The 20,605-nt window shown below is 35.8% G+C and overlaps 1 protein-coding gene across 2 annotated transcripts in view; it reads left to right on the top strand.

The window, feature by feature from the left end:
• KCNIP1 (potassium voltage-gated channel interacting protein 1) overlaps window positions 1-20,605 on the top strand; it is a 362,011-nt gene that overhangs the window by 318,107 nt on the left and 23,299 nt on the right. Inside the window, exons 2-3 of one of the 2 annotated variants that reach the window (XM_087709661.1) lie at window positions 464-496; window positions 13,736-13,860. In XM_087709661.1, the coding sequence (XP_087565787.1) occupies window positions 464-496; window positions 13,736-13,860 (158 nt within the window). The remainder of the gene's footprint in view (window positions 1-463; window positions 497-13,735; window positions 13,861-20,605) is intronic. The other variant, XM_087709660.1, reaches the window with a different exon arrangement.

Genomic DNA, 20,605 nt, shown 5'->3' with positions numbered 1-20,605 from the left:
TCAACTCTTCCATATTGGAAAAGAGAACGCTAAACCTTTCCAATTCCCTTAATAAGCTCTTGAAGTTGCATGAAAGGTGTCCTTTCATATCTTTAAAAGTTCTTCATGATTTCAGCAATCATTACTTCTCCAACTGTTTCGTGAACCTTTTCTTCAATTGCATGTTTGCATGAGCAGACGGCCTGTTGCCTTCCTGTTTTGTCTTGTCATTCATTGTCCTGTGGTTTCATGTAAGGGAAAAGATTCACATTTGTTATCTCTAGCTGGGAAAAACAGCAAGGGGCCATTCAAATGAAAAAGTCCATATCCAGTTAACCAAAATCAAACATACCATGTAGAAGATAGGGATCTTTTCATAGCAAGAATAGGATCCCATCAACTTTTACATTGATATTTTTTGGGGGAAAAATATTAAAGTGTCTATGGCACTTTTTTGTTAAATTGTTTTCTTACTTTTTCCTAGAATTCGCCCGATGGTATTACCTGTCTCAGAGAGGTAAAATTTAAATCAATTTGACTAACTTTCAAATAATTTTCCCCCTTTTATTCTAATATGATATAAATGGTTGTTGCAATTTCCCACCACCAAAGGTTCTGTTCACACTGGAAAAGTAGGCTGGAAGTTACAGGTACAAACCATACTCCTGATCTATTGCAGAGTGCATATGCAGATAGTTGACATGGGATAACTAATAATGAGCTCTTGCAAATATTCCTAACAAAGAAAACCAATTAACACTTTAGCATTAATCGACTGAGTTCTTCCATCATCTTCCTCAGTCTTATTATTAAGACCAAGACACCTTTCATGGATTTCTAGTAAGTCTACAGATGTAGCATTGGAGCATGGTCCTCATATAAAGCAGGTATAAAATCATGCAGTGTTCCAGTTGTAGACATATATAATCCATGCAAGTATTTGAGGTAAAGCTCTGCTTGTTTATAGCAAGCAAGCAAGGTCTTCCTTAAGTGTTTGCCTGTACTGGTCCAAGAGATACCCTCATTGCTTTCTCACCACTACCTACAATCTGATAGTGGCTTGTTGCAATTAGCCAAAAGTTATGGCTATACTGCAATCAACAGAAGCAATGTTTTTTATCCCTTTATATTGGAAGAAAACCCTAGGCAATCATGTGTCTCCAACCTTTGATTTGCAACTGAAGATCTTTGTTCCCTATCATGTCCCCAGTCTCCCAGCTTTTCAATATGGAGGAACATGGATTGCTGCCCTAGAGGGTAAGGTGGTATGGGTCTACACATGTATCCTATATTGGACTTCAAAGTGCATTTCTGAAAGCTGGTAAAGCAACCTGATCTTTGTGTGGTACGCCTTGCTATTACAATCCAAATTAATGTATCCCGATGAAGTTACTATTATGTAGACTGTTAACTATGCTTATACATGCATCAGTATTCAGGGGCATTAAAAAGTTACTTTGAATCAGGTTATTTAACCAGTGAACTAGAAACCATTGAAGTAAATGCAGATGATTAAAAAAAAGTTCTCTGGAAACATGATACTGGGGTCATGACCCAGAAATGGAAAAAAAAGGGGGGAAAAGGGTCTTTGAATTGCAAGAACGATAAGTGTGATGTGGAATAATATATTGTTTCAGTGAATTTTCTTCTGTAGCTATTCAATCTGCCAAAGAGGGAAGCGATAGCTTTGAAATGAAAGTAACATTTCTCTTCAGATAGTTGCAATTAAAATTTTAAACAAGCTTTAAGTAGCTGTAGATGTTAGAACAAGGTTTTAAGTCAGGAGAATCTTAAAACCAATCATTTTAAGTCACTGCAAAATGGGAAATAATTCCAACTTTATTTTTAACGTGTATCTAATAATAATTTTTTTATATAAACTTGACATATAATATCAAATCTTTTTGCTATAATATTAAATTCATCCCATTTCTACAATTCATAGCAATTTTATAAGTAAAGATGGTCATTTCAGATATATGTTTGTGTATGTAATCATTTTCTTTCCTTGCCTGTGGAAATTTCATTTATATATCCCCTTAAAAGTTGAGAAATAAATAATATTTCCTTTAAATTAAAAAAAAATGATGTGAAAAGCTTCTGGCTAATTTGATAGGAAATCTAAACATTCTCATCAGATATATATAGCTTCCACATCTACATTGCACACTTAAACTGCTTTTGTTTAATTTTGTAAATTAAATGTATACAGTCTATATTAAAGAAAGTACCAAAATCAGATACATTCACATAACATAATCAACTTTAAAATAAAATTTCCTTTCTTAATGTCATGCTGGCCTTTATTGTCTCCAAAAGCAGGGATTTTCAAAGTTATCCAAATTAGAGAACCTGTTACTTAAATTAAAAAAAAACAATCAAGAACTGTACCTTAGCAAAATTGCTATACTTTTCCTTGGATGCACTTAAGTGCAATCTATTCTAGAACCAGAAATCCTATAATAGCACAATAGTTATAGCACTTTTGTTGAAAATTGAAGTTTGCTGAATTGAAACCAGAATATTTTAATTACTATTTTTCTTCCCCTGAACTAGTTACTTTTCTCTGGCCTCTTGTCTTCAAATCTAATGTAAGCCCTGCATTGCACCATTTCATCATCTTTCCAGGCACTTGAAAAAGAAGGGCTTTACACTCTAAACTCCCAAATAGTCCAAATAAAATATGGGTTAAATGATGCATAATTAGATTTATTTTCCAAAAACCTAAGAAAAAAAGGATAACACCTGGAGTGGGAGCCAATAAAAATAGAAAAGCCTGTCAGGTTTACTTACTAGGCAGGTGTTACAGTTATGGTGTCATTGTAGCATTATTCACAAGTCTAGTTCTGGAAGACATTAGTGAACTTATTAAAGATTGATTCAACGGAGAGGCATTCTTCTCTCTGCAAAATAGCAATTGAAGTACTGGGGTTATCCTGTAACAGAGCGAAGCACACCAGATGAAACTGATAAGAACATTCAAGGTGACATAACAGGGAAAGAATAAAGAATATTAAAATGGCAAGAGAAAAGCATGACTGGAGGTTGCATTTACAATCAATACAGAGCAATGTCACCTATTCTTGTCCTCCAGAAATGACTGTTTGCCTCTTCTTGTGATGGGGCTGTCACGTAGGATGAATAAAGTGTGAATTCTCCCAAAAAGGATAATATCCAATCCATAACTGGTTTGAAGAAAATGGTTCCTAAAGAGTATCTTAGACTAGAATAATTTATTGGCCAGGTGATTGGGCACACAATGAAATTGGCTCCGATGGATAAGCTCTCAGGGTACATACAAACAACAAAGTAATATTGTCATGTTATATAATATAATATAGTAATTAGTAATTATAATATAATCATGTAATATAATAATATTAAATATGACATATAAAGGTCTATCAGAGTAATATGTAGGATCATGTTTTAATCTATATTGGTAGATTATTAATCAGTGACTGTGGGAGATTTACAAGTATAAAAACAAAACAAAAATCCATACAAAATAAACAAGTTAAAAGGATGTGAAGAATGTTCTCAAGCACCAACCACCATAAGATTGTCTCCCATTCTAGGATCTCCATGCTAGTTGGCAGAGCCAGGTCTTAACACACTTCTGGAAAGCCAACAGAGTGGGTGCCAACTTCACCTCAGGCGAAAGATATTCAGTAGGGCAATGACAGAGAACCCTGCCTGTGGCACTGCCTGTCAAAATTATTTAATCAATGGAGTCCCCAACATGCTAATTCTGTCTGACCAGAAAAGACAGGTTGAAGGAGCCGAGGTGGTGCAGTGGTTAGAGTGCAGTACTGCAGGCCACTTCAGCTGACTGTTATCTGCAGTTCGGCGGTTCAATTCTCACTGGCTCAAGGTTGACTCAGCCTTCCATCCTTCCGAGGTGGGTGAAATGAGGACCCAGACTGTGGGGGCAATATGATGACTCCGTAAACCGCTTAGAGAGAGTTGAAAGCCCTATGAAGCGGTATATACGTCTAACTGCTATTGCTATTGCTATGTAAGTGGGATAGATGATTACTAGATTCAGATATTGTTATCAAGCAACGCCTCAGCAGCAATTTCAATCCATTTCCTAAAAGCTTTTTCATTACTATGGAGGCATACAGTTTGGGCATAAAAGCTTGTCAGCAGGATAAACTGTTATAGTTGTTTCATTCAGAGTGGCCATTGTGTTTAGCATCATACCTTTAAACTTCTGCTAATGGATCTTAAGACCATTCTGGGTGCATTAAGTTTAAACAACTTACGGATAGCCACAATGGGAACAGAGTGTTGTTTTCAGTGACAGAATATTTATAAGAATAAAGTTTAGCAATAAGTGTTGCATACCAATAAAGTATCTTTAACTTCTGCCAGGTTAAGTCAAATGCCATCTAACTAATAATAGTTCATTAAAAAAATCTTTTACAAAATGCTTCTGTCCTGAATGCTTATTAAAACAATCCCAAAGTGGTGCAATTTAATAAAAAAGTAACTCACAATAAATTAAAAACAATTAATGGTTCTGTCAAATGCAGTTTAAATTCATTATTTATTTGTAACTTCCAACAAGGATTAATCCAGTACCTGACTTTAGAAACAAACCTCTCTTGTCTAAAGTTTGTGAAAAAGGAATATGAACTTTGTGATCATTATTTATGTCCCATTTATGAAGTATTTGAATAATTGTGCTCAGTTTCATGTCTTTGAAATTTGTTCTTGTTGCACTTTATTCACAGTGATTGTTATTATACTGGAATAAATTCTTCATTTCTCATTTAAAAATGGGAGACAAGTTTGTGTTAGTTTGTTTATGTTGTGATGCATTGTTCATATAAATGCAATAATTTCAATAAAGTTACATTTTTTAATATAAAGAATTTTTGTCATTCTTAATATTTTCACCCGATAGTTTGTCTGAATTGCTTTAATTTGGTATTTGTCTCTCTAAAAACTATATGCATAGATATGTGCATGGCCAATTTTATTACTTCAAATGTAGTACATGATATTTAAAGGAAAATATAACAAATATCTATTTAGATTCAATCTTTCTTCCAAGTACTCATGATGCTGTACATAATACTCATTTTGCATTTTTTTTTCCATAAGAAGAATTCTTTGACAAAGGTTGGGCTGAAAGCAAAAAAACCAGTCCTAAGATTACAGTATTCATCAGTAGGAGTACACTTGACCTTGGAACTCCCCCAGCCTAACACCTTAACCACTACACAACACTGGCTTTTGTTTCAAACTCTACACAAAAACATAAATCAAGCAGTATCCTTCATAGGCAGTCCCAAGACAACATGCAGCTAGAATATCAGGCACAGCATCTGGCTATTACTGAGAGTCCTAGAACTTCCCAAAGCTTTCAGTCCATTTCACTGGGAAAACAGATCTTCATCAATTCTTAGATCAATTCATTTGTCACTTATTGAAAATATAGGTATAGTTTCATTATTGACACAGAGAATCCATGAATCACTAAGATTCCAGTAAATGGAAATAAATAAATAAAGGTTATCATCCATAAATGATGATGCAGAGTGCCAAATTTTCACCGAAAATTTCCCAGTGATTTCATATAGATGCTAAATAGCATAGAAAATAAGGTGTAATCAGACTGCCACATAGAATTAATCAGGTAGAGAGTTCTATCCGACAGAACCTAGAAAAAGTATTTTTGGCCATGTCACCTGCTTTCTGAAATATCATCTGTCTTGAAATGAGACTTGCCCTGATTTCCCTGGTGTTTTAAGTTATTTTAAAAAACCCTTGCTATCAAACCTAGGGCATTGACAGTCTGGGTGAGCTCATCTCATGACACATTTGAATATCGGTCCTTGTGAATATTGGCAGCTATTCTATGCTATGTCAAAAAGGCTAAACTTTTTGTTATCGTGAACCGAGAACGTGTACGCATTACAGAGTGCAGGCACGCCTGCATCCATAATGCAATGCACATGTGCCCCCTATGTGCCCCACCCCTGTGCATGCACATGTAATCCTGCTGTGTGCACCCTTCCCCCATCCATACATGCATGACTCTCTGTGCATGCACGCGTGACCATCCCTACCCCGTGTGCAGCCCCACTGCCTCCTCTTGTCCATTTTTGGCTTCCAGATTGGGGCAGGAGGCTTTCCAGGCCCAAAAAGGGGCATGGGAGTCTCGTATGGTGCCCCTGCGTCCCCTTTATGACCTGGAAGACCTCCTGCATCAACCTGGAAGTCAAAATGGGGTGCTGCGCGAGACCCTAAAATGCAGTGCAGGTTCTTGCACATGTTCTCTGCTTCTCCATGCATGCACAGGCACATCCCCTGAATGTGCCCTTGTATGTATGGCAGAGAAATGAAGACCAGCTGGCTGGTTGGAGGTGCATGCAGATACGTGGTGGAGATGGGCTGGGGCGATGGGTGGCATGCCTGCAGAGAGGGCTCTCTGTACCACCTGTGGCATGTGTGCCATAGTTATGCCATCATGGCTATAGATGTTGTTTTCTTAAAATTGTGGTTCTTTTATCCTGTTTTTTATTTTACTTTTAATGGTTAACCTTCCAAAGTCATGTATTTAGATGGGTAACCATATAAATTTATTAAATAAATAGATAATGAATATTGACAGTTATAGGAATCTTACTTATATCATCAGGCTATACTAAATGAAAGGAATCCGAGTCCCAATAATAGCAAGAGGCTATAGTAATCCCACTGTAAATATCTAGAGATTATATACAATCTGTAGTTGTTGGCTCTTCCTGTAGCATTGAAAACAGCAGGTGTCAAACATTTTAATGTGCTGGTTCCAGTTATTGCTTTGGGTAGCAACTTGGAAATGTGAGCTGCCATCACTTATTTCCAGGGGCTGTCTCATCTGTTCTCTACCCCATAATAGCAGGGTGTGAGAGAGAAAGGGCTCTCGCCACCTGTGCTGCCTTGACATGTGTTGGCAAGTGTGGTGTCAGATCTGCTCTGAAAGCATGGGTTGTGAAATATCAGGATGCAGTCATTGGCTCATACACCAGAACCTGGACATCGTTCACAAAAAATAAAAATAAAAAAGTGGCCATAAAAAAACCTACATTTTGTTATGTAGTTGCTCATTTCTCATTTAGAACACATTTTAGATCATATGCATTTTATACTACCCGCACATTCATTCACAGCAAGTGTGAAAATTTAGTGCAAAATGTAATACCTCTTCTCCTCCATTTCAATCTGAATAAAATGGCATGCTTTGACTGCTTGATTCTAATCATGGGAGTTATCCCGCCATGTCTCAAATATGATTATTAAGTAATACATGCCTTCCTAATTACTTATCCTCTTAGCATTAATGTTTAAACAACAAAAGGCATGGATGTTGAGCCCATATTCTCTCTTATTTTTCTTATTTATAGTTCCTATTACAGCAATGCTCCCATTTCTTTCTAAAATGTATGCATTCACCTTAAGTCCTTATTTCAATGTTTTTGGTCTTTAACTCCCCAGGATTCAGCTCTTCTCAAGCTTGCCCTGCTTTGTCCAAACAGCTTAATTATTGTCATGGAAGCTGCGTCAGTTAAGAAATTCTAAGCATTATCAAAAATAATGACCTCAGTTTGGATTTTGAAACACTGCTTCTTCTAATATTTAGGAATAAAAGAAATTCAGTTACTTGTTCTGGAATTTGCATACAAGGAAAGAGGACAGAACATAAGAAAACACATGTGCCTAGAATCTACCAACATATATTGTTGATGGGAGATAAAAATTGTTTGGTTTGCATCTCCTTTTTTAGGGGGGAGGGGCTCGAGAACCGTATGGAGTCCTGGCAAGTCACTGCCATTTTCTTGGCAAGATTTTAGAAGGGATTGACCCATCCTTTCTTCCTTGGGCCAAGATTATGCAGTTAGATCGCTTTCTAAGCCTCTCCTATCTAAGGTCTCCTAATTTCTAATTTGTTGATACCATAACTGTTATCTAGTCCAGGGGTATCAAACTCGATTTCATTGAGGGCCGCATCAGGGTTGTGTTTGACTTTAAGGGGCCAGGGTGGGCGTGGCCAGTCACTTGTGTTGGGGACACCTGTGGCGGCTCAGTCACTGTGCCAGTGATTTTTGGCTTCGACGGCCTCCTGCAACTCTCTGCCAGTGAAAATGGAACTCGGTAGAGCTGCACTCAGCCAGCTCCCAAGATTTGAGTTTGACACCCCTGATCTAGTCTGATGATACTGTGGTATCTGATGATACCATGATACCAAACCACTCCATTTTGCAATTCAGTTTGCAAGTGAGAACAGATCTCTAACTAAGGCAGTCATACAGTACATAGACTGCATAACCATTTAGATGGCAGCAAAGAGTTAGAATATTATGGCAAAATGAGTTTCAAAATGAGGTTTGAAACTCAAAAGTTGCATAGAAAAGTAGGGTTTAAAATGTCTTCCAAAAAGTATCCCTAAATACAACGTATTGCATACAAAAATCTACTCGGTTTTTATGCTGTGTTAGTTAATTTGAAAAAGTCAGAAACTGGTACAGAAAGTGATCAAACCAAATTTAATACTGAAAACCAAGCAAAATCAGAATGGGTAATTCCATCCATTCTTAATAGCAGGTAAATTTAATAAATGTGAAAATGAGTAAAGAAGACAGACTAGATAATCAAGTAAGTTCACTCCCAAATTGCCTTTCATCAGTGGCAGACCATCGCTGTCCCTAAAGGAGGAGTGGATACCCACAAATGAAGCTAATTGCAAATTAGGAAAGTTCAAAGGAAAAAAAAGTTACTTAGAGTCAATTAAAGGTTGACAGAGAAAAGGGGGATAAAAGAGAAAACAAGAACACAGCATTAGTATAGATTAAAGCTACTGAATGGAGCAAGAAAGGCTTTTCCAATAATCACTGGAGAGAAGTTTCACCAGCTTTAAATGAGACCTGTGAAATATCTGCACTGTATATTTTTAAAATACATAAGTGTGATTAGGAAAGAACAAAAGCCTTGATGATTTAGATGATAGTAATATAGGAGGTGCAGCCATGTTTTAAAAGAAATCCATTAGCCAATGGTATTGATCTTTCGTGTTGAAAAACAGTTAGAGAAAATGGTTTTCTATAATAACCATATGGTACCATGTGCTCCTTAGGTATGTATGTATATATCTTTAATGATCAAAAAAATCCCAAAATGTTCCTTAAACAAAATCCCTCACATGCTAATCTCGAACATAACTGCAAACATTTACTGTCTTGGAGGGAGGGAGGTTTGTGTGTGTGTGTGTGTATGTGTGTTTGCATAGATTTTCACGGGTATAGGTATGCTGGTCTTGTTGTATTCGGGTTTTCTCCCGTGTAAGATTGAGATTGTCTTGGCAACGTTTCAGCGAGGTCTCACTCCTGTTCGTTTGTCCTATGCAGGGCAGATTTTGCATGATATTTTGTACACCATGCAAAGTCTGCCCTGCAACATACATAGGACAAACGAACAGAAAAATAGATACACACATCGCAGAACACAAGAACGCAGTAAGAAAAAAAGAAAAAATTTCCTCCCTTTTCCAGCAGCTTACAGCTACAGCCACACAGCCAATCAATCCACTTATGAAACGCCAGCACTCCACATCCACCCACCAAGATTTATAGAAAGACGGCATCTCCGACCACACTTTAAGCCAAAAACACTAGCCTGAGGATGGTGAGTGAGACCTTGCTGAAACGTTGCCAAGACAATCTCAATCTTACATGGGAAAAGACCCGAATACAACAAGACCAACATATATATATATATATATATATATATATATATATATATATATATATATATATATATATATATGTATGTATGTATGTATGTATGTATGTATGTATATGTGTGTGTGTGTGTATGTATGTATGTATGTATGTATGTATAGGGCAGGTTACAAATTATATATATAATTATATGCATACATACATACATACATACATACATACATACATACATACCCACATAGACATACATAGATATCTTCATACATATACACATACATACATACATACATACATGCATATAATCACCCTTAAGTCACAACTGGCGTATGTTACTAAATGCGACCAAACAGATGCTAGATATCATGCATACCTAAAACTAACTTCAATGTTTGGAATCTATGAAGAAAAAGATACCTCATAAAAACCAATTGAATATGACAACAAATTTGGTGAGTGTCCATATGACTAACACTTCTATGTCTAGAATGTATATAGATATCTTGTCCTGCACCAAGTTCTTAACTCACTTCAAGAGCTGAGGATGCCAGGTGCTTGGTCATCACACAGGTAAGGAAGGGAGTTTCCAAATATAATATCTAGATCTTGGCATCCATTGCTGTATCTGAATACAATCTTCCTATATTACAAATATTCATTAGCATTACTACAACCATTTTTCCGCCACTCCCCAGAGTCAGCAGTGGTGTCTCCCATACATAGGGAAAACATTAATCCTTTCTTCCAGTTAAGTTCTCTCTTGCATTCCATGCCAATGACTGCTATTGCTGGCCAAAGTCTGTTGTGCAGCTTTTGCTTTGCAGATGCTTAGATTGAATGCAGCAATGCAAAGGTTGATTTCTAACAGTCTCCAATTGAAAGGCGGCTTTTCAGGTAGCTGCTGCTGGTTGCTCATGTGTCTTTCCCTCTCTCCTTTTTTCTCTCACCCCTTACTCTTCTTAGGCTGCTGTCCCAGAAGTACAAGATCCATCCAACTGATCCTTTCATGAAACTTGGATGGAAGTCCACCCCATAACCACCAGCAGCAATATATAGGATTCATTCGTGCTGTTCTCTCCATGGAACTATGCTCTAGATAGGTTCTGTACCTGTACTTTTGCAGATTCCATGAAACATAGTTAGGCAACAAGTGAAGGTATTCCAAACAAGGAATTGAGGCCATTGAGAACAAAGAATCTGGTATCTCATTGTTTGACAAGCCACAGAAGTTCTTCTGGAGAGACCAATTTGCAACTTTACAACGTGCCTATCCATTTCAGGTTCTCCATCCCAATAAAAGCTTTCATTTTGCCACATGTATTTTTTTTGTTTTTTGTTGCTAGGTTGGAATAAATAGGGATCAGTGCGATACATCCCAGCAGGACCTGGCGTAAGCTGGCCCCCAAATGAAATTGTGAGGCAGGAGAGTTCTCAACCATCTGCCTGGCCTGTTAATGAAGATGTACAAAGATGACAAGTTTTAGTGTCATGACAGAGGAGGCAATCTTGTGGAAGAGATGCTGAGATAATTGGCACATCAATAACATGAATTTATAGAGAGGCTTTTCAGTGTTTTTTGGCTTTAAATGTGTTATTTTCTATATGAAGACATGGAGCAACACTGAGCTAAGGTTATTTCTGCTGGTATTTCATCTTCATAGCATCAGTGACTTGGCTCAGCATGAAATAAACATCTATCCCGGTTTCAAAAATCCATTTTCAATTTTGGGGTGTGTATCTATATGTACGTATATGTACAGAGGGAAAGAGAGTTTTAGGGAAAAGCCTGAGACAATGCCCAGATATAATATGTTCACAGATATTGTCTGTAGTACAAATGACACTTTTTTTCTGAGATACAATTTATTAGCATTGGCAAGAGATCAATTCTTGCACCTTGCATTTATCTCTATCTATGAAAACCACAAAAACAGTGTTTTCCTCGAATTTCAAACTCTATCAAAATATGAACAAAAGTGGAAAATGTGAGTCTGCAAAGTATATTGGGTAGTTGAAAATAAACAGCTAACTACTAATAATGCCTCACAAGAGCCAGTTTGGTAGAATGGTTAAGGCATCGTGATAGAAACCAGAGGACTTTTAGTTCTAGTCCTGTCTTTGGCACGATGCTGGGTGATCTTGGGCCAATAACTAGGAAAGAGTCAATGGTAAACTATTTCTGAAAAACCTTGCCAAGTCTACTGCAGGAACTTGTCTAGGCAGTTTGAGATTTGGACACAAATGAATGGAATGGGGAAAAAAATACCTCAGTCATCTACTTGCCTTTTCATTACAAAGATCCCCGCTGAATACCCGGACACTTGGAAAAACTGGATAATTGAAGAAGCATTCCAGAAGAGGACATATTATTCCAACATTATAAAAAAAAATACATGGAGACTTAGATTACCAGGAGTCAATGTTGGCATGATGAAGATTTCACTTTTCTTTCTTAAAATTGGATTTAAAATGTGACTGTTCGCCCTGAAGAATGCATTTGGGAAATGTAGGTAACAAAGTTCATTATTAGGGTAATTTATTTTTTTTTTTAAAAAATCTCAGAATGTGTGTTAACAACTATATAAGTTGCCTACAGAAATTATGGATGTTAAGGAATGTTGTAACTTTTACTGCATCTTTTTTGCCATATTTAAAGTTATGTATGTGAAAAAAACCTATAGATTAAATTGATATTGATCTACATATTTATAAAATGAAGTCAACTTAATAGGTTCTAAAATGCTTTCATTTCATCCTTTCTGATTTCCAAGTGATGGATTATATGTAGCCATAGAATGCAATGAGGCACTTTGCTACAAGTCCCCAAGCTAAAGGCAAACTTCTAATTGTAATTAGAATACAATCAAAAATAAAAGACAATATCTAATTACAATCAAAAATAAAATACAATATCTAATTACATTGAAATTGCTCTCTGCTCATTATCTTAGGAAGTTACTATTACATCTATGGACAAGATATATGTGAATAGTAGCAGTGCTCAATTATTATATAGAAAAGCAAGACATGGGGAAAAGAAATGTTCTCCACGGTGTTACTGCCTCTCACTTTAAATAAATATTTGTATATTTAGTTTTCTAAACCACTGTAGTCATGTGACTCTTGGCAATATATAAAAGAAATGAACAATATATAATCATCAAATATCAATAATATAACTACAAATGTAAAAGTTAAAAACCACTAACATGCATCAATATAAACCTCAGAATAAGCACTGACTTAACTTCTAGAATAGTAATTTAGTAATAATAACATCAAGTCTAATGTAGCTTCTTTTGGGAAGGCTGTTCTATAACATAGGCAAGATATACTTACTTCACATTTCATGAACTTATTACCATTTTGCTGTTTCTTCACTTAGCAGAAGAAAAGCCATATATTGTGGAAAATAATTCCAGGGAATTGACACTGCTCTTTGATAACACTGTATTAGTTAGAATGTCTTTTCCAACTCTTTTGTTGCATAACAAAAGAAAAATGGATCTCCATGCCTGCTGAATGTAATAATTGTTTGTTCTGATCTTAAATATATTATGTGAAAGTAATTTATATCTGTCAAGCAATACACATTGCCATATTAGTGTGTGAGAGGGGGATTTCACAACTTTTTGTCTACTCTGTTTTAGCACGTTGGGTCCTTGTTCTACCTACAACTTGTGATATTGTTCTAAAAAAAATGCTGCATGTTGGAAAATATTTTCAAATCATCGAGCAGGAACTTGAGACTCTTATCTTCTGGTTGATTTTGAAACATGTTTCAAACGTTATTAAGGAATAGAGCATTACAAAAGGAATGCAATAATAATAGTTTGTGTGATAATAACTCTTACAAAAAAATGTGCAATATGCCTCTGTTTTTTTCTGTTGATTTTACTTTAAGTGGAACTGGATGGGTATACAGCTTAATGTGTAATTATGTCTAAATTAATTGGTTTTTGTTTAATTCCTTCCACTACTTCTCAAAACAGTATGGTGTTCCAAATCAAACTTTGTCCTTGTTTTAGATAAAATTGAAGATGAATTGGAAATTGCAACAGTATGTTATCGACCAGAAGGATTAGAACAACTTGAGGCACAAACCAATTTCACAAAGAAGGAACTTCAAGTGCTTTACAGAGGATTCAAAAATGTAAGATGGTAAAATATAGTTATTATAAACTGACCAGTAAATCAGAACATAAGTGGGAATTAAATCCTTCTTTAGGTCTAAAATCCGACAGATAAAGTGCTATTGTGCCTATTTTTATTGTCATAAAGATAGATTTAAATGGAGGCCAGGCTGAAAACATGCAGCTCACCTGTTAAATGTAGCCTGTGTTGTAATTTTCTCATGTACATAATGAATGACTTAATAGCTCTGTTAGTTGGCAATTTCAGCCAAGTTCTTTATTGTTTCTTCATAGTGTCAAATTAGATTTGGGACAGTCCATTGTTACTTTGGGATATCTTGTAAACATTTTGTATTTCACAACTGTGATCATATCCCATTCAGATCATATCTTTTTATTAAAAAAAATTCCAAGCATTTGAAATTAATTCCTGAACAGATAAACATATCTGTACCAATTGTTTGGTACAGTCATTAAGTCATTGTTGTTAAGAATGAATGACTTAACAAAATTCCAATTTTCACTGAAGTTCTCTTTTCCTTCCATAGTATTATGAAGCTGCTTTTTTATTGGGGGTGGAAGGCAGATGGGATAATATGTTAAATTTCCCCTTCTTTCCTCCCTCCCTCTCTCCTTCCATTCTTTCGTCAAATCCAACTTTCCATTATTAATTAATGGAGTCTTTCCATTGCTTTCCATAGTGATAGCTCACTGTTCAAGCTGCATATTAAAAAGACTCACACTAATTAATAATTTCATTCTGCCACATTTTTTTGAAATTTATACAAAAGGTACAATTGTATTGTTTTCACTATGTATATTATTAAATGTAGTGGATTCAGATGGAGAGAGCCCAATTTAGGAAGAAAAAAATGGATATATATGTTGCAATTTATCTTAGTCAAAAAGCCTACAGTTTGTGGAGCTGTAGGTATACACAATGTGCTGGATTGTTGAGATTGTGAAGAAACACATGACTATCAGATCATATTTCTACTTCAGCAATGAACCATAAGTATCATTCACTGAAATATATTAATTTCATAAAAAGTAAAATGTTTCATAACAGTAATGTTTATTGATAAGGTGTGTAGTAATAATGTCTTTGCTTCATTACTCATCCTGATTTCAATATTTCTAAGGGGGATGTATTTTGCTATGTCTCATCTCAATCATTTCCCAAAGCTTTTCAGGGTTAGAATAGATCCAAATCTTTTTTTTAACTGAAAATTTTTGAAAAAAAAAAGCTTTTACAAATATTTACCTCCCCATCCCCACTCTCCCCTCCCGAACCCAACCTCCCCAACCTCCCCCCCCCAACTTCCCAGAACAAATACAGGGTATAAATCTTTAACAAAGATGTTCTAAAATAAACTTAAAAAGAAAGTTAGTATCATCTTTCATTTGAGCTTTAACTCCTCTTTTGTTAGGCTAACTCTAAACAGATTATATCATTCCTTGCTTCTTGAGTCATAAACTATCTGGAATTTCTTAGCCTCGTATTTATTTTGAATATAGTCAATCCATCTTCTCCACTCCAGTGTATATTTCTCATTTGAGTGGTCCTTGAGATATGCTGATATTTTAGCCATCTCTGCTATGTTTGTGACTCTTAATGTCCATTCTTGAATAGTAGGCAAATCTTCCTTCTTCCAGTATTGCGTCACCAACAATCTTGCTGCCATTATTAAATGCAAAATCAAATTAGTCTCTATAACAGTACAATCAGTAGTTATGCCTAACAGGAATAACTGAGGGATAAACTTTATCCTTTTTTTAAAGAACATTTTGCATAATCCACCATATTTTTATCCAAAATGCTTTAACCTTTTTTACAAGTCCACCATATATGGTAATATGTAGCATCAACACAATCACATCTCCAGCATTTCAGTTGTAAATTCGGATACATACAGGCCAGTTTTTTAGGATCTAAATGCCATCTATAAAACATCTTATAAAAGTTCTCTCTCAAATTTTGGGCTTGTGTGAATTTTACTTTTCTTACCCATATCTTTTCCCGTGTATCCAACATTATTGGTTCTTCAAAATTTTGTGCCCACTTTATCATGCAGTCTTTGACTAATTCTGTTTCCGAATCCATTTCTATTAATACATTGTATAACCTTTTTATATGCATTTGACTTTGATCCCTAATTTGTTTTAGTAAATTATCCTCATTTTGCGTAAAACCAATTTTTTGATCTTTTTTCCATCTGGCCTGTAGTTGCCCATACTGAAACCATGTTTGAATTACCTTTTCCTCTTTTAGTACATTCAAGGGTTTTAGTTGTAATACACCTCTTTCTAAAGTGAGAAGCTGTTACATCCTGTTTTTGTACTATATTTATGTTCTCTATTGCATGTCTGGGAATTGCCCACATAGGTATCTTATCATTTAGTTTATGTTGATATTTTTTCCAAACCCGCAATAGAGCATTCCTTAAAATATGACTTTTGAAATTCTTGTCCACCTTCTTGTCATATAACAGATAGGCATGCCAACCATATACCAAATCATGCCCTTCGGTATTAAGTATTCTATCATCTGTTGAGGTAATCCAATCACTTAGTGATAAAACTACTGCTTCATAATATAGTTTTAGATTTGGCAATTTCAAACCTCCTCTCTCACGTACATCTTGCATAATTTTAAGTTTTATTCTCGGCTTTTTCCCTGCCCAAACAAATTTGTTAATACCCTTCTGCCATTCTAGCAAATTTGCATCTTTTTAAAGTATTGGTATCATTTGAAAAAGTAATGTAAATTTAGGCAAGACATTCATTTTCACTGCTGCTATTCTTCCCAACAAAGATAATTGTAATTTTTCCTTATTCTTCATCTCTGCCTGTATACTATGTCATAGTGGCTCATAATTATACTTATATAGTTTCCTGTTTGAGGTTGAGATGTAAACTCCTATATATTTAACCTTTTTAACTATTTCACATCCTGTCATTTTTTCTAAGTCTTCCCTTTGATTAATGTTCATATTTTTAACTAGCATCTTTGTTTTTCCTAGGTTTATTTTAAATCCAGATACTTGGCCATATTGATTAATCATATTCACTAAAACCTTGATAGATTTCTCTGGTTGGGTTAATGTTATAACCAAATCGTCTGCAATCTCGGCATCTAAGAATATAAGCACTGCGGGCATTTGATTATTCTTTCCCAAGTATTCAAGTATATTAACAATTTGTCTAACATTACTTCTCATTTGTCTCCCTTGCATAAAACCGGTTTGATCATTATGAATCAATTGCTGAATAACCAACATTAACCTATTCTCTAGTATTTTTGTAAAAATTTTATAATCTATATTAAGTAATGATATAGGTCTGTAATTTTTTGGTTGACTAAGATCTTGATCTTCTTTAGGTATCAGGGATATGAAAGCTGTCTTCCAAGATGGGGGTACTTTCCCTTCCATTTGGATTTTATTAAATAATTCCTTAAGGGGTTCTACGATTTCTAATTGTAAATTTTTGTAATAAGCCGCTGTCAAACCATCTGTACCTGGTGCTTTCCCTGCCTTTAGCTGTTTAATTACCTGGAGAATTTCCCCCGAGGTTATTGGTTGATTCAATCTTTCCCTCTGCTCGTCCTTAACTATAGGTATTTTTTCTTTGTCCAGATATCTATCTATATCTAAACCTTGTATTTTGTTGCTCGTGTACAATCCTGTAAAAAATTCATGAAAGGCCTTTTGAATCTCATCCTGTTGATACACTTCCTTCCCTTTGTAATGTATTTTCAATATGTTGTGAGATTTCTGTTTCTTCCTAGTCAAATATGCTAACCATCTACCAGGTTTATTTGCATTACAGAAAGTATTATGTTTTTCATATAACAAATTAGTAGCCACCTGGTCTGACATCAGCATATTAAATTGTGCTCATAATAAAGTAATTGCTTCTTTAATCTTCTTATCTCCTGGATTTAATATTAGCTCCTGTTCTCTCTTCCTAATCTCTTCCTCAAGTTCATTTCTTTTTCTTTTCTGTTTACGTCTATGTAACCTATTTAAATTTATTAGGACTCCTCGCATGTACGCTTTACTTGCATCCCAAACCATTTCCATAGATGTGCCCTTATTCATATTAAAGACAAAATATTCTCTCAACAATATTTTACATTCATTAAAATTTTTCTCATATCTAAATAAATTTTCATTTAATCTCCAAGTCCTTCTAGCTTCCTTCCCAAATTCCAACTCCATCCAAACCGGGTTATGATCTGTTAAAGCTCTGGAACATATCTTCATCTTCTTTACTCTAGAAAGCTATTTGTTATTAATATAAAGTCAATCCTGGAAAAGGATTGATGTCTATCAGAAAAAAATGTAAAGTCCTGTTCTTTTGCATTCCTTTCTCGCCAGATGTCTCTTAGCTCCATATCATCCATCATATCGAAAAAAGACAGGTAATTTCACTCGCATTTGGATATTTTGCAGGAGACCCTTATTGTCTTTCTTGGTATCCAGAACACCGTTCCAGTTACCCATTAATATGGAAGATCTATAATCCCACTGTATTAACTTAGTATGGAGCATTTTGTAAAATTTATCTTGTTGTTGATTGGTAGCATATATTCCCATTAAAAGCATCTTTTTCCCTTCTAATACCAGTTCTATTGCAATATATCTTCCTTGGGACTCTGCTTCAATTAGTTCGGCTTTCAGTCCTTTCTTAAGTAAATAACGCTACCATTTTTCTTCTCTGGGGCAGAGGCTACAAAGTGTCGTCCTAGTCTTCAATTGATCAAATATTTCTGGTCAGTTAATCTGATATGTGTCTCTTGCAGGCAAATTATGTCATTCTTAAATTGTTTCAAATAATGATTTATTTTCTTCCTTTTCTGTAGAGAATTTAAGCCATTAACGTTCCAGGTTAAGAACTTAGTTGTCATCTTTAGCTCCCTGAAGCTTTTTAAAAGCCATCTGAAAATCCTGTAGTTTGGTTTTCAGCCTGGCTCCTCCCACTGCTTCTGAACTGAAACCTGTGAGTTCTTGATCCATTGTGTGTGTTTGTTGCAAAGCTTGTTGCTTTTTTAACTCTTGTTCCATATGCCTAGTGACCCCGTGGGTTTGTCTTTGCTCCTTCGCTCCTTCTAGTTCTGAGAGAGGAAGTTGATCCAGCCTTAATGATCCTTGGGTATCTTGCTGTCTGTCCTGTCCTTCTTGTTCTCTTTCTCTGGGTCCTGAAGGGGGAGGGGAATGTCCAGCCTTCAGTATATTATTATAAAAATCTTGAGCCTTCCATACCAAGTTAAGATGATATCTTTGCCACTGGTAATTAACTGCTAGTCCAGCTGGAGCTTCCCATCTGAACTGTAACTGACAGTTTTTGAGCTCATCCACTAAAAAGGCATAATCTTTCCTTGATCTCAGCTTTTTGGGTGGTATTTCCTTCAAAACAGTCACCTCCTGACCCCCAATTTGCAACTTGGTTTTATAAGACTCTTGCTGTATCAAATTCCTCGTATCTCTCTGGCAAAATACACCACAATGTCCCTTGGGGGTTGTTTTTGTCTGGCAAGCCAGGAATTAACATGATATATCTTGTCAATCTGCCAGTCAAAATCCCCTCCTGGCCGTCCCATCAATTGATCAAAAGCTTCTGAGAAGATCTGCTTCAAATTTTCTTGGTTTTTCTCTTTAAGGCCCCTTTATCGTTAAAGCAAATTCCATCTCTCTGTACTGCAACATTATAATTTCATTTTCTGCATCATCAACCTTGCGTTGGACCACATCCATTTTAGTTACCAGATTAATATTGGAATCACTAAGATCTTCCAATTTATCCTTGATTCCTGATACATAGCCAGATAAGCATTTAAAAGCCTCCAAAATATCATCTCTAATGTCTTGATTAAGAATCTGGACTGAATACATAACTTCTTCTGACAAATAGTTAAAAGCAACAGAAATCTTTTCCTGTATTTTAATTTCCATCGCAGCTGCATGATTTTTTAAAGCCTTGGTTAAGGCATCACTTAATTCTTTTTGCAGTATTTCTCAAGTCAAAGGTTCCCCAGCAGGAGTAGGAGGGGGTTGGGAGGGGAGTAATGACTGTAATTTAGATGCCAGAGCAGGTAAAGAGCCAGTGCTTTTCGAGGCGTTAATTTTTTGGTTAGATGCCATTTCTCATTAATCTTCTCCACCCAATTACTAAATCCAGGCAAGCCGCTTGTTCCAGTAATTACTATGTAGTTTGATAACAAGTCACTACTGATTTAATGATCTTTAGATGGTCTAAGCTCTGTGAAAGTCTATAACATCACAGCATGACCACGCCTACAAAGCTGTTCAGCACCATCTTGTCTTTGTCTTTCTGCCAGGTAGTAAAACAGAAGGATTTTTTTTTAATGAAGTTAAAGTCTGTAATACATACAATTAGAAGTTCTCCGGTATCTGTCTGCCCGTGTTGGAATCAGTTATAAATCAATCATTGAGCTGAGGGTAGACATATGCCTTCGTTCTGCAAAAAGGCAGAAAAAGTCCTTGGCGCGGAGAATTCACTGAGTTATAGGATGGCTCACACCTTCCAGCCCCAGATTTATGTTCTGGGGGGTTGAATGGAGCACTCCCCAAACATAGCTTCTCACTTCTCCTCCTATGCCCGAAGGAGAGGTAATCAAACTGTCAAACAGTTGATGGATGCTGTTTAGACAGCTTAACACAGCCAAGGTCTGGAGCTGTTAAAAACGAAACAACTCCCACAGACACCGCCCAAACCAGAAGTCCATAGATCCAAATCTTG

The sequence above is a fragment of the Thamnophis sirtalis genome, unplaced genomic scaffold (genome assembly GCF_051295495.1).
Source record: "Thamnophis sirtalis isolate CommonGarterSnake01/CBP01778 unplaced genomic scaffold, rThaSir2_p1.2 scaffold_3, whole genome shotgun sequence".
NCBI classification, from domain to species: domain Eukaryota; kingdom Metazoa; phylum Chordata; class Lepidosauria; order Squamata; family Natricidae; genus Thamnophis; species Thamnophis sirtalis.
The sequence above is the reverse complement of the archived record's forward strand: the minus strand, read 5'-3'. Positions and strand labels throughout refer to the sequence as shown.